The following is a 16,964-nucleotide window of genomic DNA, read 5'->3' as shown; positions in this document are numbered from 1 at the left end:
ATCAATGTGGGATGACACCCTATAGATATAAATTTAAACTGCAAATTATAATTATAGGAGGTTTTCAACCTCTCCAAAAATAAGCGTATGCCACTTGAAACAACGAACACACAGTATTCTTTAGTAAAAGGCGAAAGAATAGTTCGCTTTGTGTTCATTGGATGGCTGCGTGCTTCTTAATGTAGACTGAGGGGTCTTATTTATGCATCTGCTACACTCCACATTTGTATCCAGGTCTCCATGTGGGAATTTTGAACCGATTCAGAGCTTGATAAGAAACGATTTAGTGTTGTTTTGTATGTGTGTTAAGGAATTTTGAACTGATTCATTCTCTGGCCAGCACCCCCCGGCCGCCGATCTCCAGCTTCCCCATGTTCGTCATCACCTCCACCCTCCATCTCCATGAGATCACCTCCAGCTTCTATTTACCTACAATTCAGAGGAGATGAACACTATATTAACATCAAGAATAATAATAGTCACAGATCATTTAAAACAATTGAGTTTTTGATAGGTTTTATGATGCAAAATTACAGAAAATTTGAAACATGTATTATTTGAGATGAAGGGAGTAACTGGTTTTACTTAAGCATGTGATAACAATTATGAAGACATAGGAGCATAAACACATAATCAGAAATCAATTTAACATAATATTGTAAAGTGTTCAATAGATCTAATCGTGTAGCACTTGAGTTACACACAACGAAGCTCATTGAGGCGAAAGCAGTCATCGTTATGTGTAGATAGAAGACTTCTAAAGGACTATACGGTTTGCTTCAGAACGGGATTGAACTAAATGCAGATTCGTGTAGGTAATAAAGACTTATAGGCCATGGAAACTAGAGACCCGTATGATAAGGAGTCTTACTTTGATTTTCAAATAATAGAAGATATACACTTATTTAGTGTTAATCAGATAATTAATTTAATTTTTTTGTATAACTTTTTTAATTCAATTTTTATTATATTTAGTTTATGTTTAATAATGAAGTAATTTATTTTTGATTTAATTATATAATTCTTTATAAAGATAATAATTAAGTATTCTTTTAGAAATCAATGATTATCCTAATTATATTTTAGAGTTTTTATATTTAAAATGAAATGTTTATCTTGTATTTGATTATGTTCATCTACAGTTAGTTACACGAATTAAAAAGCTTCAACGAAGCTTTAATAAGTTGTACTTACGTACAATATACTTGTAATCTTGAATTTTAAGTAATATACATTAATAAACAGTACTTTATGCATAAAAAATGGTTTTTAAAAGTTTTTGTCAGATGTTTTATAATATAGTATAGATATATCCAAATATGTAACCGGATAATAACTGATATAAAATTCTCTTGATAAATAATGCTTAATCAATTGCCGTTTAATATTTATTACAGATAATGATAAACTCCAATTTATTTCCAACATTCTCCCAGTGAACTTAACATAATCTGTAAGGACAAGAGAACCACAAACATTACATGGATCAAATGAAGGGCAGGCTAAGAATTCTAAGAGTTGGGAATTCGTTCAAACTTGGTCAAAATAGATACCATATGTAGGACTCAGAATCTACACCAATTTGACAAACTAGTTTGATTAAGAACCACTAACACAGTTTCATATTCCACATCAGTTCATAAGTGTCAAAATTTGAGCATATATGCAAATAATTATATCTACCTGCATTAGCATAAATATGTAGCTCAGATTCTACCGAATGTTTTTGAAAAAGTTTCTAAAAACTACAAGCAAAACTTCTTAACACTAGTGAACCCAATTTTGCTTACGTAGTCTGCAATTATTGCTTAAGCACGAAGATTCACTTGTTTGATATAGATAACAACATAAATTTTATTTTAATTTGTTAAAAAAAATAACATGACTGATTTACAAAAATAGATAGCTCTTTTGTGCATTTTGTCCTTATTTTGTATAAAGTTCTTTTAAAAATTATAAAGAATTTGTTAGAGATGCTCTTATATTATAAATTTAGTGAATTGGCACCTAACAATAGTATAATTTAATTCGACGTTAAGAGGGTTAATTACCCAGATGCTTATCCAGTAAGTGTTTACCGGTAAAAGTCAACACTCTAGGTTACCTTACCAAGTAAGATTCTAATCCATTAAGACGACAATGTATGCAACAATTTATTTGAGAAGCACTACCGAGTAAGACTATGACTATAGGCTTTTGTCATTACTAAATTAGAAAAGAGGCCGCGCAAACGTTGGCCTCTACTGTCACAAATTATGACGTAGGCTCAGCCACTTGGGTCGACCTAGGCAAGCACCCCTCCTAAGTGCAATGAAGGTCACCAACCTAAACCATGAGCCTCTTTGATCACTCATTGATTCAGTCCAGGTAAGTATGTTTGATGTTCTACAGTAACCTTCTTAAATAGATGTAGACATGACCACAGGTTTTATTCCATTATGAATGTGGGATGACACCCTATTACTAACCAACCTGCTTCTTATGCCAAGATTATATTATGCATGGTTTTGGTGTTGTATGCTCATTCAGCATCACAGGGGAGACCATGTGCTAGCACTTTTATTTAGTTTTGAATTATATATATGACAATTGAACTTCATATTAATCTCCGTTACTCAAAGAGTGGAAGATTTTAGGTAATAACGATGATTGGATCGTTTAACAAGCTACCCAATATCTTGAACATACATAAAATAAAACGTAACGTGACACCAATTATCGACTGGACCTCTGGAGGTTTAATTAATTTTATTCAATCTAGCCAAACAATCTCGCATTTTCTAAAAAACAATCCAAATAAGCACGATAGATATATTTAAACTACAAATTATAGGAGGTTTTCAAATAAATGAAAACCTCTCCAAAAATAAGCGTATGCCACATAAAACAACAAACACACGGTATTATTTAGTAAAAGGCGAAAGAATAGTTCGCTTTGTGTTCATTGCATGGCTGCGTGCTTCTTATTTTAGACTGAGGGTCTTATTTATGCATCTGCTATACTCCACATTTGTATCCATGTCTCCATGTGGGACACTTACTGAAATTGAAAAAAAATGTTTGATTTATTATTGCAATCTATACTATATTATAAATTATTTGATAAAAACTTTTAAAAACCATTTTTATACATGGAGTACAGTATATTGATACATATTACTTAAAATTCACGATTACAAGTAAATTATGCGTAAGTTACATTATTAAAGTTTTATGTTTTGAATTCGTGTAAGTAATTGCAGATAAACATAATCGAGAGGATAAAGATCTCATTTTACATATAAAAACTTTAAAATATAATTAGGATAATTATTGAAAATACTTAATTATTATTTTTATAAAAAAATATATTATTAAACAAAAAATAATTAAAGAAATACACAAAAAAAAAAAAAACTTTAACTAGTTAGTTTAATACTAATATCAATATTTCTTTTCAATTATTTATGATATTTTCATATTTATATCTTATTTAAAATAAAAACATTATCGTTTTCTCAAAATCATATAAATTCGTATTATAACATTGACTGAGACAAAAAAACACAAAACGTTAAAATCGAGATGTATATCGCTGCATTGTACGAGTACCCTTATTAAAGCTTCATGTTTACATTCATATAACTAATTGGGGATAAACATAATCAAATAAAAGATAAACATCTCAATTTAAAATATAAAAAATTTAAAATATAATCATATTACTAAACCAAATATAAATTACTTTGTTATTCAACTAAAATTAAATTATAATTAAAAAAATTTGAATTAAAAATTTACACAAGAAATGAAAATTTTTAAATAGTTAATTTAATATTAATATCGATATAATTTTATCAAATAAAAGATATACCTCGTTGCATTGCACAAGTACCCTTCTAATTATTTCAATAGAATATAAATATATAAATGGAAAAGAAATTTATGAGAATACTGAAAGAGAGTGTTGATTTTCATAAATAAAGAAGCCATTTGATGAGCAGAAAGCAATACACAACCAAAATTTAGTTCCACCACCAAGAACAAGAACAAGAACATGAAGGATGAACAGTTGCCACATCCATGGCTACCACAATGAATACAATATTTTTCTCATTTAAATACAAAGAACGTAAAACCCTCACCTTCTCTTTATGTAAGAAACCATCCTTCAGTTTCTTCTTCGTTTCTCCAGCGGTGGGCTCCCGCTTGTCTTCCTTTTCCGGCCACCAGACTTGAGTGGCGACCGCTGTCTCCCGCCACCTTCCCCCACCATTCCCACCTCCCCTTCTTCTACTGCCTCAAAATCTTCAACCTCTTTATCATCAAGATTCGAAGGTTTCAACCAACTCTGTTTTCTCTCTTGTTTGCTTTTCTCAGATTCAGCCGCCAATTCTACACCATCTTCTAGTTCCCGCTCGATCAGATCATCCTCATCCATGAACTCCGTTCTCCGACTCACATCACCACCGCGTGCTTTTCTTCGTTTCTCTAGAGCCGCCCTAACTTTATCTTTATCTATCTTTCTTATCGCATCCTTGGGTGACGGCTGGCTTCTGTAATCCACATTTTGACCACGGAATTCTTGGTCTTCGACCTCATGCCGCTTGGGCCCACACATCGAGTTCGTTTCCCCTTCTTTACCGTCGCCGTTTTCTGATTCACAATGCTGATCATCGTTGTTCTCCACATCAGAAATGATATCTTTGTTTCGATCCGTACTTCCATCATCGTTGCTATGATCTTGGGATGTTCTTGGATGGCCGCCACCATTATCTTGATAGAGTTGATCGGGAGTGGGTCTTGATGATGCGGGGTTTGAGGTTCCGGAAATGGAAGTGGCACCAACATGAGAATCACTGTCGTTTGCGCCATGTTCTTCGTTAACAGCAGGGGGTCGTGCCTTCTGAGTGACCCCGCCACCTGTACTTCCGTCAAGAACCTCACTAGTTTGAGAAGGCGGCATCCTATTTTGTTCATATAGTTCTAACATTTGGTTGCTAACCTCTGCAATAAATAAACACAAATTTACCATTAGAAATTCAGTCTAAAAGCCAAATATGTAAGCAGAGCTGACCTCTAAAAAAAAAATATTAGAGCGGTTGTTTCCCTCAAGACCCCCGGCTTGTGCAAGAGTAGAAATTCCAGTCTATGAGCATTTAAGAACGGGGTGCCCATACTACCGCTCTATCGTGCCGAAGTAGTGGGAAAAAAGTTTAGGTGTCTTAAAGGCGCATCCACTTTAATCTGACGTGTCCCCCCCCCCAAAGTTAACGAAAAGTGATTGTAATACTAGTAGCGTCATTGCATGTGGTTCATAGTAAATTAGCCTAGAACCATATGCGAATGTAAAAGTTAATAGAATCCTCCCAGCTTGTCTCTCCTATCCGTTAAATATCTTAATAAATTGGATGCCCAGATAACATTGTTTTTTTTCCATTTTTCTAGTAGTACGGACTTTAACGAAATAATTAGAGTTCACGTTGCAGTCAAATATTACGTAAGAACAAAAAGGGTCTTTGGCCCAACAATATCCGGGTTACCAATAGATCCCAACGTCCCCGGAGGTCAAGGTTCAAACCTCACCAAAGGTGAAGAGTGTGTGTGAGTATTTGACGTATATAAATTTTATACATTTAAAATATGTATGGTTGAAACGAGAACAAGGTCAAAGTAAGAAAACACAAGAACTATATCATATGTGATTTTACAGTCGAATCACATTTATCAAGGAACAAGGTCAAACCAAGTTTGTACGCTCCCACCTCTCCGATATATATATATATAATCACATGTAATGTAAAATAGAGAAAAAAAAAAGACAAAATGCTTTTTTTATTCTTTTCCACCAATGAAATTGAATTATAGGTGTTCTCGTGTTCTCTTGCAGCCGTTTACCAAACGCTTACCGGCTAACGCTTGTCGGGTAAGCGCTTATTGGTAAGAGTCACCACTCTCACTTACTTTATGGGGTAACATTTCTTGTCATCGAAATGGATTGATGGTAAGCATTTACAACCCGCTAAGCGCTTACTTGGTAAGAGTCATCGCCCTCAACTACCAGGTAAGACTCTCAATCCTTGTCTTCCCTCTTATGGGGTAAGATTCTGAATCCTTATAATGATCACCCAGTAAGGTAATTGAACTGGTAAGCGCTTACCAAGGTAAGTGTTTAGTAAACAGCCCCTTAGTTTGACTCTGTTCACGTTTGAACCCAACTCTATATATCAGATATAAGACAAGATACCAACCTTCCAATTGGCGTGGGGTAACATTGAACTCCTGCCACCAAACCTTCTCGCCATCTGATGGAAGCTTTACTTTGAGAAACTTGGCGGCAAGAAAAATCGCACCGGCTGCAATGTGATGGGGCTTAAACTGCAAACAGAGTGATGTCCGAAGCCTGCATGCCCTTTTTGCAGGTCAAAAGCAGAAAAGAAACAATGACGAGAGGCGAGAGGCACAATGAACTACATAAAGGAATAATAATATACCCATCATTCACGAAATTCCATGCAACCTGGGCAAGCGCATTTTGAGCAACCTTAAACTTCTTTATGGCCTCAACAAGTGGCTTATATGGATGATGCACATTGAAGTCGAAAGCAAGAGTTGCAAGAACTACACGTTCTCCCGTTAAAATTAATTCTTTTTGTTGTTCATACACCTCCTACATTGCAAAGTAAAGAACATCAACCATCTCAACTTTTAGACTACTAAAGAACAAAAGACGTTATAAGTTTATAGATTACAAATAATAAAGCAAACAAGGAGCTACCTTCGACACCAAGTTCTTTCAGTTTTGACATTTTTAAGAATGATTAAAAACAAGTCATGATAAGCAAGCTCGGTGCAACATACGGTACCTTCTGTTTGATTCTCTGTACAGCCTCAGGATCCTTTTTGTGATTAATTTCGTAGGAAACAAGGATGACATCTTTCAAAGGACGAGGAGTTTCTTCAACCTTGCCTGCAAGAAACATGCAGACTGTTGCAACCGTCTGCAATCCAAATAATTAGTCAATATTCAAGAAGTCTCCCTTATTTATGATGATTATAATCACTCAGTAGCAAAAATGTCACCGTTTATTGCAATTATTAATATGTAAATTATATATACATAACACTGATTACATACATAGAGTAAGGCATAATTTTCAGCATCTATTATAATGAAAACGTATTTGAGGAAACTGAGAAAAATAGACATGCATAAGCATCATATCACATGCTACGCTTTTGGTGTATGCCAAGAAGCTCAACCGTGTCATTCCTATCTGTCAAAAATTTCTTAAATCAAAATTTTGATACAACTCCTTTTAGGCACACATGTATAGCAGCTCTTATTATTCTGGATGGAAGTTTGACTTTCAAATTGAAACACCACTAGAACTATGCATTTCTAGCCAAAAACAAATACAAAATAAATCATAATAATAATAATGGAAGTTGAGACACAGGGAGAGTGGGATGTCAGTGCCATACATATTTCATCATCAAACTTCCAAATAGGTTTATAAGCAAACAAACATTATATATTTATGAAACAAACACAAACACATGCACAAAAATACATGCATAATTACGCACAAGGATACAGAACAATATGTCATGGATCTAGACATAAATAAAAAAACAACGAGAAAGTATATATTCTTTTCTAGAATCTTGTTAGAAAGTATATATTCTTTTCTAGAATCTTGTTGGAAGACAGAATGAAAGGAAGAACTGCCTGCATTATAAGGCTGAATTAGAAAGGTATGTCATTCATGTATTCATACACAAAGATCCTTCTTTTTCACCACTAATAGCCTCATGCAAGGGAGTAAGGGATTCAAGAAGTTGAAAGAAAAAAAGACCCCCTAGAAAAGAAATTATTCAGCACTCAGCAGGACTAAAAAGGTCGACCTCATAGTAAAGAAACTATGATAATGTAACCCTACTACTTTGTCTGTATGGTTTGTGCTCTGGATAGCTACTTTTCTTCCCAGCCTTTGAGCTATAAAATGTCACACTTATGAAAAGCACAAACTTTCTACACTTAAAGCTCACAAGATACAGATCTAGCGAAATTCAAATCATGGATTGTCGAAAAAGATATGAAAGTAAAACAAGGCATAACTCACCCTCCTGTCATTCTTTGCATGCGACTGGCGAAGGAAGAAACGATGGCAAAAGATAATAGCAGTAGCAATAGTTACCTGGGGCCTGAAAGGACATATCCAATTTATTATTTCAGAGAAGCTTGAGGCTTGCAAATTACCAATAGAGGCATGCAGGCCTACACAGAAAGCACTATAAAAAGAAAAAAAATGTTGCAACCTCCATGGATACAAGCATAAGTATATACAATATACCAACTAGAAACATGATGGATTTTTGTGGGGAGCACGAAGAAAACCATATAATTCTTAGTGTGGCATAGTATGGCTAGTGTTGCCAAAACAATACTACTAACATTACAATTCGTAGATTTTCGTTTAATTTGTGAGTAAATGGTATGGTATGAACTCTTAACAATTTGGAATCTTGTCTAATTAATCTCAGATATGTGAAATTGTAGAAGGTAGTATACACTCATGTAAACTAAGTATAAGCATGGAAATAAGTACTTAGTAAAATCTGAAACTTGTATCAGTGACAGAATATTTATATATAAGTTGTGAGATCAAGGAAAGGTTTGAATCAATGAGCACCGCTTACGACCAAAGAGAGATTATGTGCAAGCATAAAATGTGAAGTATGTGGTAATAATAGATACAAGTCCCATGAACAATTTGTACATCCATTCGCCACATGTAACAAAAGATTAAAGTGCATATTCATGAAGCTGCTTCCACCTTGTAATGTTTATTATAAGTTATAGCGAATAGACATGAGCTTTAATGTGAAGGAATTTCAAAGAAAGAGAAAATATTAATCCATATTTTCATCCTAAGAAGTTCAGCCTTGCCAAGCCTTTCATCCAAATGACTCAAAAAGGCAAAGTTCTACTGTGACCTCTTTTCCCTCACCTTTCTCCTACGCGTTAATGCCAATCCTAATTTGTCACAGACACATTGGTCAGGTGATAAAAAATAGACTACTTTTATCAGGATTAAAGGCTTAGCTTCTTGACTCATTCAAGACTAAAAGATGAAATTAACCATCAATATCTGCAAATCTACCTTTCATCTTATTCTTGCAACTAAATATGTTCACAGAAGTTTCTAGCAGCATCAGATGATGAAGGCAGAGTGAGAGAGTAGAAAATCATTGATGCATGGGTTCCAGCATAAGAAGTTAAACAACACATCCAGAGTAAAGGAGATAAGATACAATCTTAGAATTAGCAGTTATTTCTGACGGTCAAGGGTAATCATGTCTGGAAATTCCTTCAAGGTTGCATGTAGCATATAAGTAATATCTCCAACACTTACTTGGTAAGTGCTGTTACATGATCAATGGAAGTAGAAAACAAATGCACTTGATGGCACAGTCTCTTCACCAGTAAAATTCATATAGGCCGTTACTTTGCCTTCGATACGCTGACGGAACTGGACAGAACTGGATGGGATTGGACAGGACTGGGCGTGCAATTGAGGTGGGAGGCTGAAAGAACTCTGCAAGGTTTTAGGGTTTTATTTTGACATGGGTAGTTTAGTAATTTACCAATCTTATCCCATCTCCCTGGTTTTTGTTCCACCTATTTTGGTGGGACAGAAAAAATGCATCTTCGTCCCACTCAGGTCCTGTCCAGACTCTAGTGCCAGTCTATGTTGTGCACTAAACATGGAACAAGTTTTTGTACTGCCCTGTCCTGTCATATCCCGCATACCAAACACACCCTTAGGTCCAAACAAACAAGGCTTTAGTTGGACTGCATTCTCACATTCCGGAAAAGATGAAATCAAATATGCACATGGCTGATGGCACCAAATCCTATTACTACCGATTCACAGCTTCATCTCTTACTCACATTGGTTCTTTCCGAGAGAGCTTAAATCTTAATATCCAAAAATACCTGCCTCCACACCCTTCCTACTTGTGTGGCTCAAGTAATATGAAGTATACAACTTCTTCTTTGTATAGCCACATAACTAAACTCCTAGTGTACTAGAATCCTCCTTTTCACCTAAGAACACAATAGGATATATGCAGTTAAGCACACAAATGCCTCCTTGGCCCAAACCTTAAGCTCACTTGGGTAGGATTCGTAAGGTTCTCAAAGTAGTACTTTGTTTCATTGATGAGACCAAGACAAAATAGACAAGGTTACCTACTTATCCCACTCATGAAAGGATCGTGTAACATTGATTTTGTAGCATATGACAATAACACAGTCCCTGAAAATAACAGGTTTTCGCCTTTTCTGAATGAGTAATTCAGTAACTATTTGACAGACTAAAGCCATATACCGCAAGAACATGAATTCATGCATACACCTGCACACAGCAGCATATATGATTACTTATCGTTGGTGAATCCCATGAGGATTTGCAGGCTAAAAATCATAATATGCTGATTTCCATATGAAACGCTTTTGGGAGACAAAATACCAGTGAGTATAAATACTGCAACTTAAATCATCGGTTTGCTCAAGTTCAGTTCTTCCAGCATTACCTTACAAGGAAAAATAGAAATCTAAAAACCAAATAAAATTTTAAAGAACAATAGAAAAAACCAAATAAAATTTTAAAGAACAATAGAAAAAACCAAATAAAATTTTAAAGAACAATAGNCAAATAAAATTTTAAAGAACAATAGAAAAAACCAAATAAAATTTTAAAGAACAATAGAAAAAACCAAATAAAATTTTAAAGAACAATAGAAAAAAAAAACTATAAGTATCAAGCTGATGTTCAAAGACAGATTATGGTTGTGGACTTTTATACCAACAAGTGCATACAAATGTTACTCTTCCATGCAACAACGTCCTTTTGAACCCTTCTATTTAAAAAAAATAAAGAGAATATGTTATTTGCACATTGCATGTCTCTCAAAGACAAGATAAAGTTCATGAAAAGAAGACTAAGACATGACTTGAAATATCAACAAATACAAACTGACAATCTGGAAGAGATGCAAGAGCACAAATCTTATGGCACCTCTTATTGTTGATATCAAAGACCATATCTGGTAATGCATCGATGCAATAGGCAAGCTTTTTTATGTGATCATCTTACAAGGGCATGCATTGATACATTGAAATCATTGAATCATGTGAATAAATAAATCTACAAGATTAAAGGAACAATGATCATACAAAAACCAAAGGATAAAGCAACTTACACTTTAAGTCTCATACCCAAGTCCTGCAGGAATGTGCAATATGATTTGCGCAGATAAGTCTCCTTCTTCAAATCAATGCCATCTGATCTAGAAGGTGAGTTTTCTTCTATTTCTTTCCTAGAAAAATACCAGCGGCCACCATTTTCCTCTGGCTTATTATCAGACTGCTTATAAGGACCACCTTCATGCATTCCAGAATGCATCGGGTCACTGGACAACAAAGCAGCCATTTGTATCCCCTACTCACTTCCAATCTATCCAGGAATGAAACTGGAGATCTCCCTAGTTAACAGGATACATTAAGATTGCCATCACCTACCTGTGTAGAATGTGTAATGTAATAAAATTCATAAGAAAGAAGTAGAGGCAACAAATTGCTTGAAGAAAAAGTTATGTATTGACTTGCAAAAAAGCTAAGAGGCCCAAATGCATTCTAAGCCTACATGCCATCCAACCAAATATTACCTTTGTTTGATAGAATTGATCATTGGCAGCTGCAGATGTGATAACTTTAGAAGTTCAAACTAGATATATATACTTCCTATGACCTCAGCACTTTTTTAGAAGATACAAATCTAACATGATAATGTAAAATTATTTATTCGATTGACTACATTATCTTAATAAAGCACCATTGTCACTTGATTTGAGCACTGGAAATGCAGAGGCTACTCCTACTAAAGAGATTCACAATTAAAAGAAACTTGATTAAAGTACACAGGCGACGCTGCTGAAAAGTACAGCTTAATATTCACAATTACCTTTTCTACTCAATTAGCATCCCAATTATATTATGGAACAAAGGAGTGCATCCTGAATAGTTGTCAAGATAAAATTTAACATGTACTATAGTTAGAATACAGTGCCACAGAGGATATCATCTGGACTAATTTGGTCAATTGCTTATGTAGGATAGGTCACTGAACACACTACTTGCGACAATCTTTAGTAATATCCAAATCAGTGACTACAAACCAGGCTTTTATTCAAGTTACAGATCCATGTAGAATTTAAGAAGATTAGCCTATTGGAATTAATATTGTATTCAAGTCCCTGTGTTGTAACTGTTTTACTGTATTTTCAGTTAGTCTTTATAATAGTTGTTTGTGTAACCTCTAGAGTATAAATCGGTTGCTTTGTTAGTTAGTTTGGTTAATTCTGTTAGACATTGATTGAGCTTAATGAGAGAAAGAACACACCGTGTAAAGAGAGAATTGTTCTTAATCAATATACAGCCAACAGCTCCACATCTATATTCTTGTGTTCTTGATTGTTTGATGTTAATGACTTGATCTGGGACCTACAAAGCCCTCGCATGTTTATGTTGGAGTTATATAATATACATGAAGCCAACGGCAAAATCCATGAGCATTGTCACAAAAGCATAAAATGATCCAACATGAAGAAACATTTTCCAATAATCCGTGTCTCATCTCAATAGGTGGACAGCTCTACAAATCCTATTAGGCTCCATGACACTTAGACTCTGTCGGGTTAAAAAAAGAAAAAAGGAGGACGGTAAATTTTACTTGAAATAATAAAAAAGTGAAAAAAAAAAAGAATGACAGGCAAGAGTTGCAACTTTCTCCCAATAGCACTATCAACTAAGGAGTAAGGACAACTAAGTAGAAGTTTCTCTGTCCGCTTTTCTATATAATACTATAAGAACGACGCAGAACTGGTAAACTAACTTGCAATCCATCCTTTTCAAAACATAACTGTTATTTCCATAAGAGTTCTCTCAGTAACCACTACATGCTTGACAGCCAACTGAAATACAAAACAAACAGAAAAACATATGACCAGAACAATCAAGCTATAGTACCAACAATATCGTTATAAAAATGAAATAACAGATCCTTTAGTTTACGTTTATGAGTAACCCTTGGACCATCTTAGGGACATCACAGGGGTTTGCTTTCTTGTTATTTCAAAACTCTGTAGGCAAAGAACCATGAAAGATTGCAAATAATAAACATAGGCATATTACCATAGCTATACAAAATGCAATATAGCATACATCAGTAACCAAAACAATTTCCATATGTTTCAGATCATAAAGAGATCCAACGAACGGACGATAAGGGAACATGATCACCAACAACATCTAACTATGTCACTTTCCCTATTCAAGAAGATAAGTTGCATTAAAAGATCTATCCGATCATCTAAATCATATTAAACAGAAAACAGCATTAACACCCAATTAGGTATGTGATTATGCAAATTGATTTTCGAAAAAACAAAGTGTTCTGTAAATTGACTATAGATAGCTAAGCTAGAAACCTAAAATCATTACATGGAATTAACATAAATGCCTTCCACAGAACCAGAAGAATTTTAAAATTCAATTCCACCAGTTCACAAAAAGCAAAAAAAAAACAACAACAACAAATGGAGAGTATTTATGTACCCGAAGACAAAAAAAAATACAATTTTTCTCCCGATAAGAATACCAAGAAAAAGGGTTTCATGTGCAACATCGGTCTCACAATTTCAATATTAAAAGACTAAAATTTGCAATCAAGATCCCGTAAATCGTCAAATTTTCAGTTCTTTTACCCTCCCTGCGATTCCTAGTAACGTAATAACAAGGAAAAAAGATTGTATTCATATTGAAGAAATATTAGGGCACAAAAACGCAAAAAAAAAAAAAGATAATGTAACAATGATTAAAACTAACCGGAGACCAATAAAGTCTTGCCTGAGCGAGGCTCCGGCGGGAAGCGGCGTTTCCGTCGTCCTCTTGTCCTCTCGGTCGTGCTACTTCTTTTCTGATTTGCAGACTAAGATATGAGAGAGAGAGAGGGAGAAGAGGTGTGGGATTCAATCGCGTTTCAAGAGACAAAGGGGAGGGTTTATGTCAAGAAAGCGTGAATTACATAAACAGTCCCTCCACTATTTTTTAGGTAGAGAAATAAACAAAGTTAGCCCATGGACTTGTCCAAATATAATTGTTGGACTATTTGCTTTGGAGGAGAGTTTTTTTTTTTTTCCGGATGCATTTTAAATACGGGGTTAGATTCATATGAGATCAGATTTTTTTGTGAGACCCGTAAGTTTATTTGTTTACACTTAAAAGGTTTATTGGGTAACATTTTGATTTAAATTTACCCATCATACCAGGTTTTCATGTCACCTCATTGTTCACATAGGCTGTTCACATGTGCTATAGTGATGTGATTTTCTTACTACATCATTATACCTTCAAAATTGTTTTATTATAACATCTACTAGTTCTTATTAAACATTGTATCTTTAATTTTAATATTTAGATATTTTACATGTTATCTGATAAATATATTAAATGAAATTAAAAAAATTCTAAATTATTCATTAATATACCAATATCAATAAAACTAGTACAACGCAACTTATCTCGTTAATATATTTTTTTTTAAATATGTGTTTTTTGAAAAAAAAAATAAGAATTTTTTTTTTTACCAAAAAATATTATTTGAATAAGATCTCAATTCCAGCGACGGTTTCATTATATATCTTACAACTAGAATCCCTCTTTTTTCCGATCCAGTCCCTCCACCACCGCGAACCCCAGTCAACAGTTACACCTACTTGTTCGACACTATACTTAGATTCTGCCCTTCGAAAAGGAACATCGGCTCTAACAGAATATTGATGATATATAATTCCAATATGTAAGGTCTATGAGTCATCTCAGAAATGAGAATGGATAAGAGGCTAGTGGGAATCAATATAGGAAATAAGATAGAAATATTCCCGTTGTTCCTCAGTAGCTCAGTGGTAGAGCGGTCGGCTGTTGCGGGTCGAGGGCTCCTTCTCCTTCCCCCTCTTCAAACTCCGATTATGGCAGATTTATTCACTCTATCAATAACCGAGCCGGGTGAAAAGAACCCCCATCGGGGAGTGAAATAGAACATGTAAAGAGTATATTATATTTGTTCAAAAAAACTTACTTGACGTATAAATATATTAAATTAATTAGACTTTTTTGAATTATTTATTAATGTAAAAATATTAAAAAAAATAGGTCACCATTTATTTCGTTAACATCTTAAAGAGAACTTTAAAAAATATGTATTTATTTGAACAACATAAAATAAGAAGTGTTACATTTTTTACACAAACAAAACATATTTCGAAAATAATGTTTCATATTTATTTAAGAAATATTTTACTCTAGAATATTTAATTTGCATGCAACTTAATAATAAAAAGTCAAAAAATTTAAATGTTTTTTAGATCATGGCAATGAAAAATGAAAATCACTAATAATAATTTGAAATAGATTATTTTTATTTTAGTTAAATCATCAAAATGATGTGTTATCCACATCAGCTCATTAAAGTCACACAAGCAAAAAAAATCAAGAGGTTAACCGGTTTAAAAGGTAACAAGTTACTCATTGCCCTTATAAGTATGATTTTTAAAGTACGATGTCTTAGTAAAAAAAATTTGAAAGTACATTGTTGTAATAAAGAAAAACAAAAGTATATTGTTATAATAAGAAGCTTTATGAAAGTAAGTTGTTATTCCATGCATTTATGTTTTTCTACAAAAAGCACTTATCAACTTATTATAAGTCAGAATGGTTTATCTTCTTCAAAAACTTCTTATTACTGGTTTGACACCGGTATAAGTTGTTTATGCAAAGTGTTTATTACCGGTGTCACACCGAAATAAATCAATAAGTTGTTTTTATAAGCAATCCCAAACACCCCCTTAGTATAAACAGCCATGATTTTACTCTTCAAAACTCCTCTTCGGATAATTCGTCCAAGCCAATAATAGCTATAATATCTTGAAGTTGTTTGTAACGTTGTAAAGTTTGCTTAACCCGTTGTACAGTTTCATAATGTTCTTCACCAACGATCCAGGGTTGTAGCATAGTTAACGTTAAATCTAAAGAATCCACTCCAGGGTTTTATTTTTAGCTTATCGTTTTATCTCGTTAACTTTTGTTAATCGTTATTTACCGATTTATAATATTATTGTTATTTATATATCATTGTTACATTAACGTAATTTAAATTCTCGTTTTCTTTATCGTAGGTTTTTATTTAGTCGTTTAAATTATCGTTACCATCCTATCAAAAAATTATCGTTACCATGTTTACTAATCGTCGTCACTTAGTTTATATTTCGGGTAATTTTTCATCATTTATTTTAATCTCTATTAGTCGTTAGTTTTACCATGACTTTCATATTTTTTTAGTTGTTGTAAAAATTTGTTTTGTCGTTTCTAGTCTTTTTTTTTAAATGCAAGGATTCCAAGCGATGATAGGCTGACAACCTTAGCTCGGGTGTTGTGTGTGTTAATCATCTCGCTCAGTGATTTAATGATGATATTTTTTATCTAACGAAAAGTACTTAGTTCTCTTTATTCATTTTCAACGATCATCACTGAGTCTGTTCAGGGGTCGCTGAACAAGTATTGCAATTCTCAAGAGACAAGTATTATTCAAGAAGACAAAACGTACACCACAAGAACCTTCAGTGATTTCGAAGATAAAGCTGAAGATGGAGACAACCAATTCGTGATCTGATGGGGTTTCAGTGATAACAAGTCTGTCTACAAGAATGTGTGAAGTCTACTGATAACTCTCATTTTGTTAGAGTTATTTGTTGTTCTTTACCCCTATTTTATTTTATCTTTGGTACCCATTTTGCTCATATTCTATATTTTTGGTCCAAAATATGTTAAGAGGTGATGAAAGGTTAAGAATTTAATTATT

At 33.8% G+C, this 16,964-nt stretch overlaps 1 protein-coding gene, 2 non-coding genes and 1 pseudogene across 19 annotated transcripts; all 4 read right to left on the bottom strand.

The window, feature by feature from the left end:
• Window positions 1-57: 57 nt before the first annotated feature.
• Window positions 58-167, bottom strand: LOC112499757 (annotated as a pseudogene).
• A 2,049-nt stretch (window positions 168-2,216) lies between these two features.
• Window positions 2,217-2,375, bottom strand: LOC112499741. The gene has a single exon (XR_003067271.1). It is a non-coding gene; the product is annotated as a U1 spliceosomal RNA (small nuclear RNA).
• Window positions 2,376-2,836: 461 nt separating this feature from the next.
• On the bottom strand, window positions 2,837-2,954 carry LOC112499754. Its single transcript, XR_003067277.1, has one exon. It is a non-coding gene; the product is annotated as a U5 spliceosomal RNA (small nuclear RNA).
• A 981-nt stretch (window positions 2,955-3,935) lies between these two features.
• Window positions 3,936-14,061, bottom strand: LOC112529630 (cyclin-T1-3-like). 17 transcript variants are annotated; one of them, XM_025140956.1, is made up of 8 exons: window positions 13,934-14,061; window positions 11,251-13,826; window positions 10,242-10,403; window positions 8,106-8,187; window positions 6,846-6,980; window positions 6,474-6,649; window positions 6,231-6,391; window positions 3,936-4,986 (listed from the first exon to the last, which is right to left on the bottom strand). In XM_025140956.1, exons 2-8 carry the CDS (start codon window positions 11,478-11,480, stop codon window positions 4,151-4,153), a joined length of 1,782 nt encoding a protein of 593 aa, XP_024996724.1. In that variant the 5' UTR covers window positions 11,481-13,826; window positions 13,934-14,061; the 3' UTR covers window positions 3,936-4,150. The 17 variants fall into 17 exon arrangements, with proteins under 17 accessions (XP_024996724.1, XP_024996725.1, XP_024996728.1 ...); XM_025140957.1 differs by having other exon boundaries at window positions 11,251-13,817; XM_025140960.1 differs by having other exon boundaries at window positions 11,251-13,020.
• Between the last annotated feature and the right edge of the window lie 2,903 nt (window positions 14,062-16,964).

The sequence above is a fragment of the Cynara cardunculus genome, assembly GCF_001531365.2.
Source record: "Cynara cardunculus var. scolymus isolate 2C chromosome LG 16, CcrdV1, whole genome shotgun sequence".
Taxonomy (NCBI): Eukaryota; Viridiplantae; Streptophyta; class Magnoliopsida; order Asterales; family Asteraceae; genus Cynara; species Cynara cardunculus.
The sequence above is the reverse complement of the archived record's forward strand: the minus strand, read 5'-3'. Positions and strand labels throughout refer to the sequence as shown.